This window comes from Stylophora pistillata, chromosome 3, assembly GCF_964205215.1.
Source record: "Stylophora pistillata chromosome 3, jaStyPist1.2, whole genome shotgun sequence".
Classification (NCBI taxonomy): domain Eukaryota; kingdom Metazoa; phylum Cnidaria; class Anthozoa; order Scleractinia; family Pocilloporidae; genus Stylophora; species Stylophora pistillata.
The window spans coordinates 35797871-35821023 of record NC_142521.1 but is presented as its reverse complement, the minus strand read 5'-3'; the positions used below and the strand labels follow the sequence as shown (position 1 = coordinate 35821023).

The window sequence follows — 23153 nt, the reverse complement described above, 5'->3', positions numbered from 1 at the left end:
CTTTATTTAACCGCTGACTGTGTGCAGATTCAATGATCGTTAAATCTCTCGTAGTACACCTGATGCGAACATGGTTACTTTTAAACATTTATTTCCTTGTATTTTCCTTTTAATATATGTCACATCGTCTGCTTATGGCTTTATCGAGGGGCTCTACTGTGGAACAGAGAACTGTTATGACGGTAGGGATTTTATTTGTTACGTTTGTTGTCAAACGAAGACGATCAACTTGATTCAAAGCTGGTGTCGATTTCAACTTTACGTGGTACATGTATGTACCTTTATTTGTTAACGCATCTCTCTTTTGTGTCTTTGGATTATAGTACTGGGGGTCTACAGGGAATCTTCAAAGGTAATCTATAACATATTTAGATAACGTCTCTTCATATCTGAGAAATTCGAGTCCGCGTATGATACACACGCGAGTACTTGTGTGTGAAAAATTGAAAAAAAATTATCACTTTAAATTTAATCTTGTTTAAAGAACGGTTTCGTGGGTTGCCACATGTGCTGGTGTGGAATGTAAACAAACCAACGTTATTCTGATCTAATGGAAAGCTTCATTTAAATATCTTGCCAAAAAAATATTCAAAAAATAAATAATACTTTAGTTACATTTTGTCACGATAAATTCCCCTCAGTTACAATGGACCATTTTTGTGCGTATTTCCATATATATTGTAATTCCCTTGATATCAGCCCGTCTTTGTCATCTTGTGATTGTTCTTCCTCCGTTTTACGTGGGCGATTTGTCCTCGGATGGTGAGTTAAAAGCCTAAGTATTCAACGCGAGAAAGAACCCACTCAAACAAGTCACAGTTAAATAAGCTTTTAGGTGTTAAATTATCCACCAATTGACCTTTAATTTTAAGGTTTAATATAGCGGTTGACAAAAGCATGAATAAATAATTAGGAGCCTTGGTAAAACTCTTAAAGTTTCTTTTATTGCTCCAAAAGCTGATGTATTTTTAGATCACATGGCAAGATCTTGGCTTAACTTTCACATGCTAGCAATAAAACCATTCTACAAAGTATTTTCAACTTGTATACTGGTTTTGAGCTAAAACGTGCAAAAGCAGAATCTCAACAGTAGTGAAATAGCTTGGTCTTCCTTCCCAAAACATTCCTGCAACATATCTAATGATTGAGCAATCCGATGGTCATAAGTTGTCCAGCCATCCAGACTATAGCCAAGAAAAGGGTTTATCGTTCAAACTCAATAAAACTCAATAACTTTGCAGGTACTTCTCCATTGATCCAGTTAGTATGCTTGTGATAGTATTCAATCTTTTGACTTAGAACATCTTTGTGAACTTTCAGAGATTTAAGTCCTACACATCACAATACACTACAGGTGACAAGTATCTTTGGGCTTGACACTAATGGTAGCCAACTAGCCACAGACTAGTACAAATTCAGTTTTGGCTGATGGTTTTTTATTTCCACCAGCCAGTTTGGCTAGTAACCAAACTGAAATTGTTGTAACATCTAAGTTATCACTAGCCGCTTGGGTAGCAAGTTGAAAAGTTAGTGTCGAACCCCATATCTTCTTTCCTTTTTTCCTGGGTTTGTGATGTTTATGGTGATCACATTTTACTTTCTTTACAGTCTGACATTGCAAAAGCATACAGAAAACTTGCCAGAAAGTACCATCCTGATAGATACAAGGTATGAGCATTGCCACATGTTGATAACTAACCCTTCAACTTCCATGAGTGACCAAGACAGAATTTCAATAGGCCATTTTACAGTTGTGTACTTAGTTGCCAAGCCTTTGATTCAGAGTGAGGCTAAAGATGACCTTGTTGTGACAGAGACCTGTATCTAGTTAGCATGATAACAAAGTGATTTACATTTGAAAGGCAGCAAGGTTTGTATCATAACAAGGTCATCTCTAGCCTCACTCCTGTTCAAAGGCTTAGCAACCAAGCACACAACTGTAAAATGGACTATTGGGAGATAGTGAGCTGATCAATACCAAATTCTCATAAATAACATCATATGAATTCTATGGTAGACAGTAGGGAGAAATACTAAGGAGATCTTGGGATTGCAAGGGCCAAACTCTCCACTCTTAAGACATATCTCTAACATATACATTCATATATGTAGGGAGTGAGGCGTGAGTAGTCCAGTTGTCAGTGTGCTGGACTCTGGGTCGGTTGGCCTGGGTTTAATTCCTTGCTGGGGCATGACATTGTGTCCTCAAGCAAGACGCTTCACTCACATTGCTTCATCTTCTCGGATAAGACGTAAAGCCGTAGATCCCATCTCCTGCAGGGTTAGGGGTAGGAGATGTAAATTTCCCATGCACAAGATTACTGTGTAGTGGATGTCCTCCCCAAGGTGGGATGGGTGGGAAGGTGAGATCGCTACATGGACTGAAGTGGCTGCCAGAGGCGCCCGATAAAAATGGTGACGTCTGATCTCAACCTTACAATACTGTTAAGCGTGACTGAATATATCCACATAGTAGTCTGTGCTATATAAATGTAAAAATGTAATGTAATGTATTTACACTGAACAAGTTATATTTTAATATGAAATTAAAGTTTTCACCTCAGAAATGAAATAGTTATTCAATATATATGAAATATGGGTTGCTACTTTTAAATAGTCTAGGTGATTCTGTAATAGTTTAGTTTGTGTCAATCTTCTGTGCTCCAGGCCCTAAATCATTATTCTTAAACATTTATTTATTAATATTCTCATATAACAGCCATTTTTCTTCGTCTTGTGTCTTACATATTCCTTTAAAATTTCTTCTGGAATTTGAAGGGGAGATTTATGAAATGTTCAGACATGTAATTGAGTTATTTTTCCTTACTTCTATCTAGGGTGAAGATGCTGAAACCAAATTTCAACTTATTGCAACAGCATATGAGGTGAGACATTTTTGTTCCAGAAAAATACATGAGAAAATTCAATGTTAAGTAATTTATATAAATTCACTGGGTCCATCGACCTCTTGTCTAGTGAATACTGGAGGATGAAATCAAAGCATATTGTATATCCAAAATTGTACATGTTGTTTGATTAGGGGGTCTTGGAATGTTAATTATTAGGTCAAGCAATTTGCACAATGCTTTTTATCTGCCAATCAGTAAGGCTTACTATACAGGGTGCATTTCCCCTCAGGTTGATCAGTTTTAAGAACAGTTTATGGGTTCAGGTTTAGTCTAGTAACCTTGCCAAGAACTACTATTAATATCTTTTGTGTTTGTCAAATTTTGATTGTGTATAGTAGGTCCACATCAGCCCTTCGGCTGCCAAACAATCTCAACCTACTTATCAACTAAAGTTTACCTTACCTTACCTTACTACCCTACATTCTTAGGTGCGATTCAAGTATTTTGTTCCTCTTACGTATACTGTTGGTAACATTGTACACAATTGGTTCAATAATTCCAGGTTTTGAAGGATGATGAACAGAGAGCAGACTATGACTACATGTTGGACAATCCAGGTTAGGAAGTGTGAATGATACCTTACTGAATAAATCATATTTAAACTCTCAAATAAAGCTGAAGGTAACCATTCCACATTTTCCTTCAGTAGCTTTATAATTTTACAATGGTTTAGAGAGATGCCTCTGAGGCTAATGGATTAAAAATAAGCTTCCAAGCTTTCACTGATTCACACTGATGATACCATGGATCAGGGAGAGCTTGGCTGATTATTTTGCAGTATACGTAGCTTAAGGCCTCACTTAAAACCATAATAGCTGAACATCTAAGTAATATGCTATTATTATTGAATTTTATTGTCCTTATTAAACAGAGGAGACCTATGGTCATTATTATCGATACTACAGAAGACAGGTGGCTCCTAAAGTGGATGTGAGAGTCGTTATAGCTGCTTCAATCACAGTTGTCTCATTGTTGCAGGTAGAGTAACTCATGATTTTGTTAAATATCCTTCTCTCTTTCTTTATCAATCTTTGATTCTGAATTAAGCTCACCCACAGTCATCTTTTTAAAACTAAATCTCTGGCCTATAAAGCCAGTGCTCTTTCAAGAAATGGTTTGAAATGGGTGTTCTGTTTGAATACAAGCAGTAAGCAGTGAAAAAAACAATTTGAAAGTGATTTTGAATGTATGAATTTGAATAATTTTGTAGCCAATTTAAGATTGAGTGTAACCTGTAAGGTCAGGCATAGAAACAGAGGGGAAGAGGTAAACTTCTAACAGGTTTTCTGTAACTACAGCTATCTTTAATTTTTCTTGCATCCTCTCTCATTTCAATGTTGCCTTCTCCTTCCAATATCACCCCTGAGTCGTACATGCAGGTCACAAGAATGGAGGAATGATCACCAGCTAAAGCAGTTCTTGATTGTTCAACAAAATTCTCCTTTTCAACACCTTAGGAAATGTGTAGAGAATGGTATCAAGAATATGCAAACCGGTATATGCATACTGCTCATAGTTTCTGACCACATTGACTTGCAGGAGGTTATGCTCTCTTACAATAGATATGAGACAAATTAGACGATTTCTGTGCAGTAAACAAATTAGAGGATTGGCTTAGTGGCACCACCTATTTAGAGAGGAAAGAAATTATTTTTCCACTCATTGTTGGTACTTAGCTTGTATCAACAACAATAATGTTTGAGTTTCTTTGTTTATAGTATCTCCATGGATGGTCCCGCTACAATGAAGCTGTCAAATATGCCTTAACCATGCCCAAATACAGAAACAAGGTACAGTCCATGTATTAATGCACTCCCCAAAGCTAAGCGATGAGAACATTTGAGTACGTATCAATTTCAAAGGAGACATGATAGCGAAATGTTGTTTAACCCTTTAAATGGTAACAGTGATACAATATCACCTCTGAATTACAAATCAAGGTCACAAGGATAATGGAAATGATCACCGACTAAGTAAGCTGTTGATTGTGAAGCAAATTCTCCTTGTCAGCACCTTGAGAAATGTGTAGAGAGCAGTATGGAGATTTTGCATTGTGATGTAAGGATGAAAAGGGTTAATTCCCAATGTCTTTTAGCCTGTTTCAGGTGTTCAGTTATAAACACAGCAGCAGAGTGAAACAGCAAGGGAGGGTTGGGTCCTGGTTGACCCAGTCCTTCCTTGCTTTTATTCTGATCCTCTGTTTTACCAGCTGGAGGCCTGGAACAGGTTTGTTGTCTACCTACACAAGTATAAATCCAAGTACTTTTATAAACCACTGCAACACAGTTTATTGACTACTTAATTTAGCCAAGAATATTGTCTTATTTTCTCTATCAAAGGCCATGCAAAGAGCAAGAGAAGAGGGTCTTCTGAACAACTTGAAAAAAGGCAAGAAATCCAAGGTAAACATTACTTTTTACCACATTTGGCAGTAATGTCTCAAACATGGATGACTCGGAATTTTGAAGTTGATATTGTGATAAAAAACAAATCAACAATGGTTTAGGGAGGTCTGTACTCTTATTGACAATGATATTTGTCATCATAGTGGTAAAAATTTTGATTTGTGGTTTAACCTGGTCTGTGCTCTTATTGACAATGATATTCATCATCACAGTAGTCAAACTGTTGATTTGTGAAGCTGAGGTTTTGAATGTTACTGGTACATGTACAAATCTGATCCAGAATTCTTGTGTCAATAAGCTCTTCAGTGGACAGTAGTTCCATTGCTACTTGTTGGTTAATCAAGATTAGTACTAAGGAGTTGCATACATATACACACACTTTTAAGTGTGTGTACAATATTAAAACATTGACATGACTATTAAAAATCTGGATAAGCATTACTCATTCTTCAAAAAAACTTGCCCTGGATCTGTATGCATTCACTATGTTGTTTAGTACAATACAGAAAGCACCATCCTAGTTAGGAAACTTTCAGTCACTAAACATCATCAACGATATTTTTATTACAGGAAGAACTAAGAGAAGAAGAGGAGTCAATTCTTAGGGGGGTAGTGGAGAATTCTTTGGACATAAGGTTTGTCCCCAGTTTTCAATTTAGCTCTTTCATATAACTTTCCAAACCAATACTCTAGTTAATAACTTCATCAATTAACAATTTGTTGTTTTAGTGGAGTGGTCCTTAGATGTACTCATGAGCAGTGATTTGAATGTTATGTCTTTTGTGTTGGTTATGACAATATTATTACCAGCTATCTCTGATTCCATACTTTGTGGTTTTTTTTTCAAGGGGAGGCCACAGCAAGCCCAGAATAGCTGATGTTCTGTGGATAAGAATTATACTTCTGTAAGCACCTTCCTTTTTATTAATTCCCAAGATTTGAGTCATTTTCTCCCGATTGTCTCAGTGATCCTTCACGCAAGAGTGTCACGCAAAGTCATTTTGAACAATTGCGTTTTCTCAAAAATTCCTGGTTTGACAATTTGGGTGGTGAGCCGCAGTCTGAGTGACCAAAGTCGATCGTAAGTGAAATGACTCTGCGTGACACCTTTTCTGGTACTGTCTTGCTCCTTGTTCGTGGAATTCGTTTTCAGTCGTTTAAATGCAGATTTATTTTTTTCACCACATTTTTAGCCCGTACACAATTTTGAGTTACTTTGCCTGGCTGATACACTGGCATTGGAAGTTTAACATCTTGCGAAAGGAGTATGGGGACAACGAAAAGGCATACCTCATTAGGAAAAAGTTGGGAGTAAGTTCTGTCCAATGGGATGCGATGGAGCCAGTGCAGAAAGATGTTCTCTTTTCAAGACAGTTGTGGATTGACGCAAACTTTCGGGTGGGTGACATATTTTACGGGGAAACGTCTTCTTTGATCGAGTTTGCAGATTTTGAGCAAGCTTGGTTGTGTAAAATCAGGTAGTTTAGGACTGCTTTCGATTGAAAGTGAAATGAAATATAGGCTACCTTTCGTTTTGTTTTATTGTACTTCACTCTGTGATTCAGGGTCGAGAAATTGCGACTGATCACTCGCGCTTTCTAGCCTTCTAGACAGTTGATGTTTTCACTTTACGCTTTAATCGGCTCATGGTGAAGTTTACTCTACTCTGATTGGCGGCTACAGTTGCTAGGTTTCTGAGGATACGACACTCTGCTCTGTGATTGACGTAAACAAAAACCTCGCATCACAGTGTAAATCAATGGCTACCTGCCTTACCGCGTTTTCCCTCGCTGTAGGCCAATAACTTGGTTCTCATTTCGGTCGCTCTGAAAATGGTTACCTCTGAGATGATTGAATATGAGCCATTTTTATTGTATTTTTTTACGACACTCGATGAGGAAACTAAATAATGAACGTCCATGAAGGTCATTAATTTGCTCGTCAAATGTGTAACAGCTCATTTTCCTGATTTCTCCAGCATTTCTCCAAAACAAACAGTATATCTCTTGTGTGATTTGCCGAATGTTTGTGATCAGGGGCTGTTCTCTGATGGCGCTGATATTAGGGTGGAGCTACGTGTTAGAGTCAGTCGAACAAATATGGAACTAACAGCATTCATCTCTGTTCTCTGTTGTAGGAATTTAAAAAAGAACAAGAAGAGGAAATGAGGGTGAAACTTGCTCAAAGCAACAAATACAAAGCGTACAGGTATTGTTTTTCGTTAGTTAAGTAATCTAGAAAAATGTATAACTTCATATTTGATGCGCGTAGCTCGTGTATAGGCTGTTTCTGAAATTCTCGAAAGCCTCGATCTTAAAACAACAGTAAGTATTCCCATGCAAGCAAATCCATTCACAATAAAAGGTTTTGTACTTGCCTTCCTTTTGAAATAGAGGCTGTTAAGAACTCGTCAGTCACGGTTCGTTCAACTTTGAAACTTTACCCAAATATGTGAACAATTTTCCTTTGCAATCCGCGTCGGTCCTTAATCCGCACCACTCTAAACCACCATTGATCCTTTCTGAATTAGGATTTTTCTACTCGAGTACAGCTTTAGATTCGCTTTAAGTATCGTTACTCAGCCCCTTAGCCATTTTATTCCCAAGATCTCGACATCAATCTCCTCTGCATTTTGTGCCATTTTTACCCTTGAGATTGTAGTGTTAAATCAAACTGTATCCCTAAGTTGAATGTTTTCTTTATTATTATTATTTATCAACACCTTTCTGCTCAAAAATGTGTTGTTAATTTAACAAAAAAAAGTCGCTTTGAACGCTCCTGGGGTGAGGTAAATTCAGCAAGGAGGTAGTTTTCCGCCATGAATAGTGATTAAATGGCACCGTGAAACTGCTATGATCAATTTATTTCTTTCTCACTGTATTTTCTTCTTGTACTTCCAGACGCTACATGAAGAAAGGCGGCCCCGGGCAGATGACGTTTATCGAAGATGATTAGATAGATATTATACAGCGTAAAATGGACACAGATGATGTAATTTGCTTATTTAATAATGGCAGAGATTGTTTGTTGATGTTAGTTACACGTTAGTTTGCTCGGGTAGGTACTTCTCTGTAAAACCTCAAGCAAATTAAGTGCGTGAAATGACACAATAAAAAATAAATTTTGCTGTTTTACACTGATGGGTTTCAATTTTATCTTCAACCCGGGCGTAAAAACCAGTCAAGGAGGTATGACGATCTTCAGCTCTCGAACGTGGAAAAATCGTATTTTTCGAAACACATTGGAAGGGAGTACTTAAGGAAAGTTAAAAAAATTACTGGGTTACTTTTTTTTCTGAGGAATCACCCTAAACATATCCTATTTAATGCCAACCAATGATGTCAGGTGTGGTAGAATGAAAACCATAAAGATTAGAATTTCCCGCAACAAGATATGAAAATAAGCTCCATCACTGTCAGAAATTGTCATTCAAGTGGAATAAATTGTGACTAAATAAGGAAGTAGACTACAGCTTTTTAACTATTTCGATAGGATTCATGGCTTGCGCGCTTCGTGCTTTGGCCATAAATCCGGGCGGAATAAACTCGAGTACAGACCTCGAGCTCGGTTAGTAAGAGGTCAGTTAACAAAGGCGAATTTCACAATGATCATAAACCAGACAAAGCAACCACAAATAGACAAATTACTCACGGTTCCTTTCGTTATCATTAAGTGAACCACTCGTACCTGGCTTATTTCAAATTTGGAACCTCGAATGCGGCGCTTTTTCGAGGGCGGCGCCCATTGAAGAATGGAATGCCACCAAGAAATGTTCTCTTGTCACTGACCCCCTTCAAGATCTGAGTTTCCACCCTCCTCCCCCAGCGCGCGTGTGGGATACCCTTCCATGTATGGTTGATTTCGAAATTAAGAGTTTGCTCATAGTTCCCTCAATATATCCGACCACGTATGAAGCATTGCAGTTTGTGAAACAATTCTTGGAATAAGCGCCGCACTGGGACCGCGGTGCCCATTTGGAGGCTGCGCTTATCAACTTCTCTGTTCTTAAATGTGGCGTCGGTTTATTCGATGGACGTGCTATTCGGGGCGGCACTTAGTCACGTAACTACGGTACTTGCCTTTACTCCAGAACTGCATATAAAATCAGTTCACCTCTTGCTGCAGTTAATCCACCAGTACTAACTACCGTTAAAAGTCGTTTTTAAGTAGCTCGTTCAATTTGCGACTTATAAAACTTTTTCACGGATTGGCTATCTGCTTTAACCTAAGATATCACGATATGCTAGATGCTGCAGGTAATTTAGCAGAACGCTAATATCACGATTCGACCGGCAAGAAGTGTGAAACTACTGCTTCAATCCTCTAATGAACAATAGAACTTATTCATTAAATTGTTTTAATTGACCCTTGTGCTTTTGTAGTTGTTGTCAACATGGATCTTGTTCCAAAGGTACAATGCAGTTTTCCAGCACTCGCATCCATTGGTATTTGAAGCTAGTCCAGGTTAAGTTCGTTCTTTACAGTTATTTAATCTCCGAGTAGCGCTATGCGTTCTATCACTAACAATTTGGGGTTAATACGTATGATGCACGATCCTTCGCAGTAGATAACGCTATTTTATGCAATAGCGAAAATCAGACCTGAAAAAAATCAGGCCTGTACGGGATTCGAACCACTGACCTCTGCGATACTAGAGCAGCGCTCTACCAATTGAGCTAACAAGCCAACTGGGAGCAGGCCGTTAAGTTGATTCGTAATAAACCCGTGATGATAAATCAGATACAATGAATATATGAAGTTCATATATTTTGAACTGCGGTATTAAATACGTATGATGCACGATCCTTCGCAGTAGATAGCGCTCTTTTATGCAATAGCGAAAATCAGACCTGAAAAAAATCAGGCCTGTACGGGATTCGAACCACTGACCTCTGCGATACTAGTGCAGCGCTCTACCAATTGAGCTAACAAGCCAACTGGGAGCAGAAAAATATATGAACTTCATATATTCATTGTATCTAATTTGGGGTTAAGTTCTTAATCTAGTAAACAAAGCCAAAGTTATTTTGTTCAAATCGTGCACTTAACGGCTTCAGTTCCAACCAATCACGGTGCACAGCGTTGCATATATTTTCCCGCTAACTGATGGCCTAGCGACCTAGCCCGTATTATTGATCGTTCAAGAAAAGAAGAAAGCTGCCTCGTTCTGAAGAGTACCGCAACACACGTCAAACAATACATTTATACAAAATAATGCTTCCAAAGACAATAGTTGATTAGGTGGTCATAAAAAGAATATTTTCGTCCAAACTTGTCGGCAAACTTTGGAGCATTAGTTACCAATTTCATGCGCGAATTTTAAGGAAAATGAGATGTGGCTACTGTCTGAGAAGGATTATAAGCTGAGTATTTTACTCGACTAAGTATAACAATGAGATAAACAATGTAATCTCAGTGCAGCTTCAGCTTTTTGTATTTCAAATGTAATCATAATTTTCATCTATTTTTACACATATGTCATTATTTCCTATCGTGCAATCTCGTTCCAATGTGCTTTCCTCGTGTTACTTTCTGGTGGTAAAACTTGTATTATCCTTGTAACTGGAGTCGGGCATTTGTGCGGTAACTGATATCATAATCATCCAAAAGGCAAGATCGCTATCTCGCTGCACTTGAATTATCCTGGAAAACATCTACAGCAAGGGAAACTGGTCGTTATTGTCAACGTGGCCACAAATACTGCGTGGACATAGCTTACAGGTTCCTCAACTAATAAGAAAGGAAAAACGCCCTGAGTAAAATTTTGTGCACATTCTATTAGTGCATCATATTTAATTATAGTGGACAGAAATACACTTTCATTCAATAAAATGACTGTTGAGCTCTGGGGAGAACAACAAAAACAAACACTAAATCGGCAGTTCAAACAGAAATTGAACATTCAGGACGTGGCTGCGTAAGCTATGCATGTCTAAAGATCTCGCTCAAGACTAATATAAGCTTAAAATTTTTACGAGAATGCATTTCACACATATATGCAGTTCGCCACCCCACTTACTTTGCGTGTGAAAGAAATGGCCATTCAACGCGCTATTTATCTTTGTAAAAACAATTTAGGTTTTCGGCCTTTCACCTTTTTTCTCGTTAACAAATAGGCCAATAAAAAGCAGTTGTATAAAGTACTAAATATCTTTAACTTGCCTCAACGGAATGGCACGTATTTAATGCCAAAAACTTGAGATTCCAACGTACAAACACTGAACACGACAAACGTCATGTCCTACACGCGATCCACAATATAAAGAAGTCATTTAACACAACTTTTAACCGCAGTTGCCATGCAAAGGGTTAAGAGGTTTCAAGTGCAAGGTTTCAAAAGCGTTTTATAACCCAGCCTAAATCTAATTGAGCTAACTCTAACCCTAACCCTAACCCTAACCCTCAACCCTACCCTAGCTGAATCCCAAATCCCAAATCTCAAATCCCGAATCCCGAATCCAGAATCCCGAATCCCGAATCCCGAATCCCGAACAGCTGAGCAAAGAGTTTCCAGCAATCTGATTAGTCGAGCGGTCCCTTATATGACGCTATGTAAACCGCTCCACGCGGTTTATATAAAATGTTAAAATAAAATGTTAATAAATGTTACTAAAATGTTATGATTTTAGAAATTTCTCTCTTGTTCAGCTCTGGAACTATACTAAAACAATTATTCGCCTCAGGTTCGGTGAATATTGTCCAATAATCCCGTCGACTTCGTCTAGGGGATTATTCGACAATATTCACCGAACCTGAGGCGAATAATTGTTAAATATATGTTATATTATAGGGTATATATATATATATCCACATAGTATTAGTGATTGTAAGCTAGACGTAATTCAGCCCAGGGCTGGTATGTTTTTAGTCAATAAACCATCTATCTATCCAGCTGTCTGGTTATCCGAAATTTACCATGCTGGCTTTGCGCGTTGATTTTAGGTTAGGAACGCCTGTTACGCTATGTTCTTGTATCTAGCCCGTGTACAGCTCGTGTTTTTTGTTGTGGTAACCGGGCAGTGTGCTTTGGAAGCCGCTCACGCCTATCTGGCTGCGTTTGTTTGATATAGCGGCAGTTAGTCCGTAGTATCCAACCCGTGTACAGCTCGTATTGTTTGATGCGGTTTCCGAACTGTGCTTTGGAAGCTGCTTACGCCCGTAGAGCCGCAATTTGTTTAATATATCGGCGGTTAGTCCGTAGTATCTATCCCGTGTACAGCTCGTGTTTTTTGCTGTGGTTACTGGGCTGTATGCACGAGAAGACGCTTACGCCTATATGGCTGCGTTTGTTTGAAATATCAGCAGTTAGTCCATGTATCTTCCTCGTGTACAGCCGTGTGCCTTGCTGTGGTTACCGTGCTGTGTTCTTTATGAGGCGACTTTTGCCTATATGACCACGTTTAAGTCGGTATACCGGCATTTAGGCCATGGAGCTCGAGTGTAGCTAGTGTTTTAGCTATTTCTACGCAGTTCATTATTTGCTTTTAGTTTGAGCTAACTCATGTTGGCTGAGTGTTTCTTTTTTGTTTCTGGCTTTGTTTAGATTCCTTTGTTTTGTCTGGTTAGATCGTTTGCAGGTCTGGGAGTTTCGTGACGAGTATCGACGATCCGTCGCTTCAGCCCTTAGTTCCATGCTTAATTGACCTTTTGCTGTGGTCCAATGCAGCTAACACAGCTCAGAAGTACTGACTGGCAAAGATGGAATGTTTGAGCTCGTTCGACGCTCGCTGTTCCTGTGCTTCCGGCACAATTCCACTACAAGTTTCTCTTTAGTTGACGGGGCTTGTGAACCGCGCGATCCAGCAGAGCCATTCTGTTTCAGTTATTGAGTCTGCTACCTAAAGTATCCGCTGGGGACATCGGTTAGCTGGTTTTGTGCCTCCGACAGAACATCCACTCGTGAAAGGCGTTGTTGAGGGCGCGTTGAGGAGGAAGCTGGCGAGGCCTGTTCAACCCAAGCAGCCTCAGTCCCACGATGCGATCGCTGATTTTATTTTGAGTTTGAACCCCAATTCTGCTTCCTTAGAAGACGTTCGTTTTTTTGTTTATCCTTTTGGTTGGATATGTTGGTGTTTTTCGTATTAGTGAAATCTTTGGTCTAAGGGTGAAAAATATTATTATCCTAGACGGCGGTTTCATGAAAATTAATTTGATTAAGTGTAAGAATGATCAGTACAGAAACGGCCACAGGTCAGTTTTAGCAAGGTCCAATGAGCCTACGTGCTAGCAGGGACTACTGAAAGATTGTTTTCTTTGTTACCCGATACCAACAACTCCTGTCATCTAGTTGTTTGTAGGATTGTTAAATCTAAATTCTCCGAGAAATTCCATAAGTCCTTCGGAATTAGTCACTCAACTGCCTCAGTAACTTTAGATCTTATATTTCTCCGTTTGTTTCTGATGCTCGTATGTGTGGCACCATAGCATTAGAATTGGTAGAGCTAACAGCTCGGGGTTCCGGTCTCTTGACTCTACGCTGGCTGACCGACACGTAGGCTGGAGGAATCCTAAATCTAAGTTTCGGTATCTTAAGGCTCTTCCTAGTATATTATTCAGGTCAGTCGCTCTGTGCATATCTAGCTTTAGGGTCACCTAGGCCTTTCGTCTTTCGTTTCATCTTCTGAACGAGCTCCGCAGGTCGTGAAGTGCTGTCCATGGGGCCGGAATATTTCCCCGTTGTTTCTGCAATGATCCCGTTCGGGTTTTTTCATCCTATGGGTGCTCGTCGGCGCTTCCCAAGTTTCTATTTCGTCACCTTACTTTCTTTTGTCTGCACTTATTCGGTTTTTTCTTTTCGGTGGGATGCTTGCCTCGATTTATTTTCCTGCATTACTGCTTATATTAGAACCAAGTTTTTCTTTTGCTGGAGCTGAGATATTCAGCACCAGGGGATTGTTTTCGTTTGTTTCTGTTCAGTATAGCTCTGCTTACACTCTTTATGATGTTTATTTGTTTATTACTAATTATTAATTATTTATTATTATTATTATTATTATTATTATTATTAATAAACAGTGTTGGTTGCCCGCAGCACATTCATTATTCTCCATGAAAATGGTTTTGTGTTTTGTGGTTGTTTTCTCAAGTTATATTTTACTGAATTAGCACAGAAGTGTTGAGATGTCAAAGTACGTTTCTACTCAGGAAGTTTGCTGCTCTCTTGCTGTTGCCTGATGAAAAGGACAGTTTTCAGTTCAGTATTTGGCATTAGGGTCCATGAAAAAAGAAAAAAATCTTCTTAATGTTGTGTTAGATCAGGAAATCTCAATGTACTAAATAATTGATAATTAAAGCTACTGGTAATAAAAAATAAATAGGTAAGATATTTAAACATTATTATAAGAAACGCGATCACTAAATCAATTTGAACAATGTCAACGTATCTGATAATAAGCCAACTTTAACTAATACTAGAACCGTAACTAGTGGAACTAAGAGAGGAAAATAATCTATGCATTTTTTTATAGGTTTCTTGCTTTTCTTTTTGCCAGGAGTTAATGTTCCAATAGCACCTTTTTTTTGCGACGGGGTAAAAACCTTTTTGCTCGAAACCACCGCAAATGAGTTAGTTTTTGGAGAATTTATTGGCCTTTTAGTGAAGAAAGCTGAACTTTGAAGTTCCAGCCTTTCACTTAATATTAGAGCGTTAAATATCTAAAAAGGAAAGTCGTCGACGAAATCGCATTCAAATCTGCAGGAACGAAGCTGGAAACAGTGATGTGAAGGTAAGAAAGTTTTATTTTGCATTTCTTTTAACTTCATGATCCGGCTGTTTACTTCGTTGAAACCGCACCTTAATGGTCAGACTCGATGGTCATCTACGCTCATCTACACAGTACTCCACAGCATAACTAACATTGGCCGTAAAGTAGGCCGTGCAGAAAAGCTAAAGAGACGGTGAGGTGTAAATAATTACATTTTATTTCATGTAATAAGAGAAAAAAAAAAGGAAGGAAAAAAAAATCAAACTCCACAACTGGGAACTAGTGGATGGACCTTGGGAATGAAGCTGAATTAAGTTGCCAACTATGAAAAGTAAGAGTTACTTGTAAATTACAACTGAAGTGATTTCCGGTTTAACAAATTTCTTTCCAATTTCATCGGTAGTGCACTCTTTCTTCAAAAACTCCATGACTTCTTTATAAGCCATTTTGTCGGCATTAGCTCGGAAGTTTTCTTGGTGGGTTAGGAAATCGAGAAGCAAGGCACCATCTGCAGATGTCTCGTCGAAACAGCTGGTGATTTCGGCATTGTACTGGACAGTCCATAACTTTTTGTATTTCCAGTTGTTCCTTTGAGCAATTTCCACAACATCCACCTCAGTGTAAAGTTTGTTCACCAGGCCAAGTTTGACAAGTTCAACACCAACCGTGTTAAGTTTCACGGCCAGCTTCGGGAAAAACGATTTCTTTGGTCCAACTGTGCAGAACATGGCTCCGCCGTTAGCAAGCAGCTGAAGACAGCCCTTTAAGGAGCTTTCAGCATCCATGTAGTACAGAGCTGCTACAAAATGAATCATGTCGAAGTACTCTTCATGTGGTAAAGACTCCATAAATTGCTGGAAGGTCTTCCTGTGCCATTCGAACGAAACATCCGCCAAACTTTTCAATGGCTGCGGTAGCGATGTTAATGATGACTTGAACTCCTGTATCAATACACTGCTGGGTTCCACGATGGCCGTGTGTATCACTGGTTTCTTCTTTTGTGAAGAATTGATAGCTGTTGCTATTGAATTTAGAATTCTCAGATCACTTTTCCCATTTCCACTGCCAACACCAAGAACACGAAACGTAGGAGACGCAAGACTTGAGATGTTGTTCATTGTATGAGCAGCAACATCTTCCGCAAAATTCGCAAGAGTTTCCCTTGCTGTAGATGTTTTCCAGGATAATTCAAGTGCAGCGAGATATCGATCTTGTCCTTTGGCTGACATCATTTTACCGAACAAATGCCTGACTCCAGTTACAAGGATGATACAAGGTTTGCTCAGTACCAGAAGTTAACACGAGAGTAGTGGAATCACTTATGAGTCCGTTGCCTTAATTGTAAATGTTTCTTTTCAAGTTAGAACTGGCACTCGATTTCCGGGTCGATACACGCGCATGCGATAAACACCAAACCAATAGAGGATCTTTTCTTTCTTTACGTGAAGAAATTACCTAAGTATTATGCGATCATAGCTTTAAGAATAATATCAATTTGGGCAACGAGCACGTGCCAATTAAAAGAACCAAGAAGAATAAAAAAACTAGCGATGAGCTTCGATTTGAATCACAACTACGAGTTAACATAATCACAAAATATATTTTTGCTTAGCAACGTTCGCAGGTCTTGACCACTTTATCGAGGACTACGGTCTAACTCGTCTTCTATTTAGAAACGATCTTGATTACACGAGGTCTTATCCTAAACTGAAACGTTAACTAGAATTTTCTGTCTGAAATGAACTAATCACGGAGGCGTTTATCAAACCAGAAAAATATCTCGCATAAAAGCACCTGGAAACGAGCTTGCACGATGCAACACAATTAGATGAGTATAAAAGTACATGAAAATTGTGTTAACAATTGAAATACAAAATTCAGAAGGCGCAATGAGATGGAATTGTTTATCTTACAATGATACTGTCATTTTGAATCAGTTTGAAGCTGCCTCTATAATTTCAACACAGAAATCTCACATTTTATGCAAATTATGTCATTCAGTTAGAAAGACAATTTTAAGTAAATGGGAATTTTTAGAAACACTTCCGGGGTTTTTTTTGGAGATAAAATGAGATTTAAGGACATTTGTTTGAGAATTTCTAGAAAGATTTTTTGGCCATTTTTCGGGGTTTTTGTATCTCGACCTTAGCCAACAATTTTTCGGAAGATACTGCGTCTTGTAAAATAAAGAAGTGGTTCATGGGAGTGCTGCTTAGCTTGCGTATGTCCAGTTATGGATGAAAGTGAGAAGTTTGAAAGAAGCGTAACAGTTGCTTGCGGCGCAGCCGAGAACAACACTAGCTTCTTGAGTGCTCCACAAAATTCCTAAGTGCATCCCTAACTCGTTATGTGCACATTTAAAAGGTGAAGCAATTCTTTTATAATATAGCATGCAGACAAAGTAATTCTTATAATAATAATACCCACTGGAGCCTCAGAACCTGGATTGGATCCGGCGCTAATGGTGACAGGAAAGAAGGATCAAGAAGAATAAGAGATAATGGAAACTTTATTTGTGTTTTTAAATGTACAATTGTAAATCTCACTACGTATAGGTAATTTACAAATGCTGCTTGAGATTGGCTCATTCAACGCACACACACAAATCAAAATTGCATCAAATCTGGGTTGTCCCAATTCCTATTTCTACAATAAAAGACGTAATATGTTGCTCTAATAGCTATATTCATCATTTCTTTATTATGTAAAGTTGCTGCTTTTTGTCAATGCCTATAATAATAATAATAATAATAATAATAATAATAGTAAAGACTTTATTTAAAGAGGGTTAACACTTAATAGCCAAAGGCAAATAAACTTGTGGCCCTCGGAAAATAAAAATTACAAACTATGAATACAAATATAATATAATAAGAGTTAAAAACCTAAATTTGTGAGAGACGCGAATACTGTAGTTGAATTACAATAATATTGAAAACTTCCGTAAAATCCTGAAATGCGAATCCTAAATGTTGCTGCGCTGCGAAGATCGTTTTAAATAAATGAGTTTTTAAGAATTTAACAGAGTCTGACTTTCTGATATTTAGAGGCACATTATTCCAAAGTCTTGTCGCTGATACAGCAAAAGAACGGTCTCCTTCAGTCTAATGCTTATAAGAACGACAAATAGAATTATCGGCTAACATACCGCGTGCTTCTGTCATGTTGTATATTGCTAATTGTTTAGCGTTCATTGAGATAGTTCGGAAGAGAGTCATTTACGCGCCTATAAAAGTTAGCACATTTGTTAATTTTTACTCTATTCATAAAAAGGTATCCATCCCAGTTTCATTAAAAAGTGTCATAGAGGGTGCTAGGCGGTTGGCATATAAAATGATTCTAGCTGTACGCTTCTGAAATTTCAAGACTATAAAGTGATTCCTTGTCACAGGATGACCAAATGATGTCAGCATAGCCTATTACTGGTCGAATAATGGCATCGTAGAACAACAATTGCTGTTTAAGTGACAGAAGGGCTCTGATTTTACTCTTTTCTAACATAGCATGCAGACACAAGTGAAAGTCGTGCACGAAAAAGGAGTTCATTACTATATATATATATATACCAGGTAATCATGTTCTACCCGAAAACTATGAGCAAATGACAAGGCCATAAAGACCTAGAAATGATTCGAGAGCAAAGCTTTATTACGACCAGAAAACTGCTTAGCTTAGTGTTGAAAATTCTGAAAAATTGTACGATTTAAAAGATATATTCTATTGAGCAACACTTTTGGGACATATCAACACTTAAAAATAATTTATTTAGTGTTCTAATGAAGAGTCCCTAACGTCGCAAAGCCTCAGATGAAGGTAAATAAGCTCAGTTTTGTTTTTCCAACCTTATTCGCATCGCATCTGGGAATGAAGTATCGTTGACTCCAAAGCTGGAGAACTACATACTAGCTGTCTTTCGAAACGTTCATTATTTAGCATATTTACTTGTCATTTTGAGCTCCAAAAGGTCTATCTCAATAGGAAAAACAATCTTAAAAGGTTTGAAACCTTGCGGCTAAAATCGACGGAAACTTGCAGCTGAAGTAAATCTACACACGTTATCATGTTATGTGTGCACCTGACGGCCGCGCGTACATAGAGATTTACACCATAGTAGTAGCTCCTTAGGAATTAGTTAGGACTTACACCCGCAGTATGTTATAATGCTAAATATCTCCAACAGTTGTCTCGCTAATTGTGTTTTTAGTGCTCTTGGTGTTGGCAGTGGAAATAGGAAAAATAATCTGAGAATTCTAAATTCAGTAGCAACAGCCATCGAATCTCCACAAAAGAAGGAAACAGTGCCATCAAAGAAGAAACCCAGCCGTCATTGAACTCCTGTCTTAATAAAATAGCTCAAGTCATCAGTCAGGTTACACTAATGGTGCAGACATTACGCAACTTACTAGCGGTGGAGCTATGTTCTGCACACTTGGACCAGAAAAATCTTTTTTTCCCGAAGCTGACCGAGAGAATTTAACCGGATCGCGTCGATTTTGGCTCGGCGAAGTTAATTTACACCGAGGTGGATGTTAGGAAAAGATGAAAATTTCCCAAAGGAACCGTGAACTGGAAATACAAAGGATGATTTAGTAGCTCGTTAAATTAAAGCTGTTCGTTATCTCTTCCTGCAAAAAGATATCACAATATGTTAAATGCTTCAGGCGATTTAGTGAAATGGTGATATTAGGATGCACCCTAATGTTTTGAACAATGAAAAGAGTCATTGTAGAATTACATCAAACATTTAGTTTTGTTCATCTATGAATTTTTTTCCTGGAAAAAACACATTGACTGCGTTATCACTGAAATAAGTAAGACCATAGGAATGACTACGAAGCTGAGATACTTTTTCCCATCGTTATTCTTCATGAATATCTGTAAATCCATAATTTTATGACCTTATTTAATCACAGGGAGCCCACACAAGCGGCGTGTCTTGTCGTTTGTTCGAAATATAAAGAAATGTATGGGAGAATATCAAAGAGTCGTAATATCGTAAATTTGATCAAAGAATGTCTATGTTAAGGCTCAAAATAAAGGTAAACCTAATTCACTTGCTGTGTATTGTCGTTTCTGGGGTTCTAGATGGCGAATTTGAGCGATTTGGTGGGTTTTGCGTTGACTGTTACTTTACGTTATAAGAAGAAGACAAGGGTGGAAAGCTCATTTTCGACCGTCTCCTTCTTATAACGTAAAGTAACAGTCAACGCAAAAACCCACCAAATCGCTCAAATTCGCCATTTAGAACCCCAGAAACGACAATACAGAGCAAGTGAGGTAGGTTTACATTTATTTTGAGCCTTAACATAGACATTCCTTGATATAAGTTTACGATATTACGACTCTTCAATAGTCTCCCATACATTTCTTTATATTTCGAACAAACGACCAGATACGCCGCTTGTGTGGGCTCCCTGTGATTCAATTAGTGATTTCGTTGCTTGAGGCAATGTGTCTAAAAATAATTTGGATATATCAACAAAGTTGAAATGGTAATTTGGCCACCGTAACGATTACAAAAGCTGACGTTTCGAGCTTTAGCCCTTCGTTGGAGCGAATAGAGGGATTGTGGGTTGTGTGTGCTTTTAAAGGCAGAAAATGGAGCTACGTTATTGGTGGGAACATGGCAACGACAAAAACATGAATGAATTATATCTTAACAAAATTGTCATTCTCTAAAAATATCTTAACAAAATTGTCGTTCTCCAGAAACGAGTGTAATGTTTAATCTACTTTACTGATAGAAAAGAACATTCTATCCTCTTCAGTTTGTGGATGTAGAGAATTCTACCCAATACCTTCTTATATAATGAAGCTGTAAGTAAATTACCGCTCGATTTCCATAACGAAAGTACACCTTCTAACGTCATGAAACTTTTCATGAGAACGTCATATATCCATGCCTACATTACTCGTTCGTCAACGTCACAACTCTCTTTAGGTCAATACCGCTACGCTTAAAATGCAAAGAGAGGCCCTTCCTCGCGTTGGTGTCAAAATTTGGAATAAGATACCTAATGAAATTAAAATTTGTCAATGAAATCCTTAAAAAAAGAGTGAAATGAAAGAGGTCTTCTAAATATTCTAGAGACTGAAAATTCTTATATATGAGCCTGATAAGATAATGCTAAAATTCAAATATTGCAAAGTTGAAACATATTGAACCAGTTCTTATAATATTTTTAGCACACTTAGAAACTCAATAAGGTTAAACAGTTTAATTTAGTGAAATAGAAAATATATAGCATCTACTATCTACGGATCAAAGGAATATTTTGAGTGTTAAACGTGAGAAATAAATAAATTGTGTGAGGTGTGCGTGGATTGTGTGACCAGGAAGGAGTGTGAAAGCATATGTTTCCATCGCATATTAAACACTGGAACTTAAGCCCGTCCATACTGTGTTCGTAAACCGTTGAGCAGTCTTTGGTGTTTGGAGCAACTTTAGAGGTTTCTAGAAAGAAACCTCGAGCGATGTTTACCTTTCTGAGCAATTTTTGAGCAAAGTATGGGTTTATGATAATAATAATAATTTAATATTTATATTACGCAAATTAACATGTGGATATGATTAAATGCGCATCACAACACTTTTCGGGGGACTTTGGCCGGACTGCATCAGCAGTTTACAAACGATCCGGCGAAGGGAACTTATTTGAAGATGCCCCCTCCCTCCCCCCCCCCGATTCCCAGTAAACAGGCGAGACCACATCACAGTAATCTCGTGAAGGGGGTTCTTTAACGTCCCCGTGCCTAAACAAATTAACTAATCAATAGATGCAGGAGACGGGACCTACGGTTTATTCGTCCTTATCCGAGAAGACTAGAACGTCTATCCATTTCTTGATATTATATAAAGGTAGCGCATTCTCCTCAGTTATTTTAAGACCTTTAGGGTTGGTCTGCAACCTTTTGAACACATACATACCCTGTTACTTTGCAACGTTTCTCAGCCCCGGCAGCGATCCTTATTTAATATCAAACTTCTATACTGAACCATATGTTTTGTTCCGCTGGTTAGACCTCACATTATCCTTAAATTTCGCCCATATTTGCGGGCAACGCTTTAAACCTCGGTTTCACGTACCAAAATAGAGCAAACTTCTGGTGGGTTATTCGGGTGATTGACTGCTCGTCTGTACTTAAAAACCTGCTTCTTTCCATTTGACGAATGTCATTTTCGATAAGAGTACAGACCATGCTAAACCACTGTCGATTTGTTTTTTACCACAACATCGACGTCAAATAAAACGATTCTTTCAGTGCGTGACTAAGATCATGTTGACGCAAGCAGCGTTTTCTGTGCTCTTAGCGAAAACGCAAGCTGGCCTATCATACTTCTACATATTGGTATTGCACTGCTTTCCAAACATAACATAACGCCCTCACCAACCCCTAAACGCCCCGTTATTTCCATTAATTCTTTTTTCGTTTCGGAACTGGTCATTGAGCTATTTCAAGGGTTCCGAAATCTACGGGAATAAATGCAAATGAAAAACGAGGTCAAATGCTTCTGATGATCAGTGATTCATTGTATTCTCATTCAAAAGGAATTCATTTTCACAAGAAAGGGGTTTGGCTCTTGTTCTAATTTCTGAAATATGATTTTCGGAACTCATAAATGACACTCCTGTTGTCTCCCTTTAAGTCCTCTTTCATTTTGTTTCAAATTTTGAACATCTGCAATTAGTAAAACAAAATATCGGATATTTCCAAATCCCCTAGAGTTTTTGCAAATTAATGGTGAGGAAGATTATTAAAAATCATTTAAGCTTGTAATCTTAGGCTCCCTGGTCAGTAGACGAAAGAAGTCCGCGTGCCGTGTGTTGTAGCCGTGGATTTGGTGGTTTCTCATGAACATATTTTCATTTAGACTTCGCCAAGAACTTCAAAATTTTTGGTTTTCATTGAAGGAAACTGAAGTTAAATCGTTGAAGTAGATGTATGATAATTTGTTCATTTGACTGACTCCCCATGAAAATGCCTTTGATCCGCTAATTGAGTTCTAGAAAATGAGAAAGTTTTCATGCCCCACCGCTGGAATTTTCTACTCTCTCATTAATTTTAAGTGAGCTGTAAATTATGTTTATTTGAACGTTTAATTTACTTTTCCTAGTTTTGAAAGTTTAATTAAT

At 38.1% G+C, this 23153-nt stretch overlaps 2 protein-coding genes across 2 annotated transcripts; one reads left to right on the top strand and one right to left on the bottom strand.

Moving 5' to 3' along the window:
- The first annotated feature begins 20 nt into the window (after positions 1-20).
- Positions 21-8448, top strand: LOC111338530 (dnaJ homolog subfamily C member 25 homolog). The gene is made up of 13 exons (XM_022945030.2): positions 21-182; positions 324-352; positions 1609-1668; positions 2838-2885; positions 3412-3466; positions 3781-3887; positions 4628-4699; positions 5249-5311; positions 5885-5949; positions 6163-6219; positions 6508-6712; positions 7452-7522; positions 8215-8448. The coding sequence occupies exons 1-13, from the start codon at positions 71-73 to the stop codon at positions 8267-8269; spliced, it is 999 nt and encodes a 332-aa protein (XP_022800765.2). The 5' UTR covers positions 21-70; the 3' UTR covers positions 8270-8448.
- Positions 8449-15218: 6770 nt separating this feature from the next.
- LOC111338539 (histamine N-methyltransferase A) lies at positions 15219-17137 on the bottom strand. Its single transcript, XM_022945039.2, has one exon. The coding sequence runs from the start codon at positions 16248-16250 to the stop codon at positions 15357-15359; it is 894 nt and encodes a 297-aa protein (XP_022800774.2). The 5' UTR covers positions 16251-17137; the 3' UTR covers positions 15219-15356.
- Between the last annotated feature and the right edge of the window lie 6016 nt (positions 17138-23153).

Bases quoted from the DNA above. Each gene is read 5' to 3' on its own strand.
- LOC111338530 (XM_022945030.2), top strand. From the start codon at position 71: ATGGTTACTTTTAAACATTTATTTCCTTGTATTTTCCTTTTAATATAT. The intron at 2,886-3,411 runs GTGAGACATTTT...CAATAATTCCAG, and splicing joins TTATTGCAACAGCATATGAG to GTTTTGAAGGATGATGAACA. The intron at 6,220-6,507 runs GTAAGCACCTTC...CCACATTTTTAG, and splicing joins TGGATAAGAATTATACTTCT to CCCGTACACAATTTTGAGTT.
- LOC111338539 (XM_022945039.2), bottom strand. From the start codon at position 16,250: ATGATGTCAGCCAAAGGACAAGATCGATATCTCGCTGCACTTGAATTA.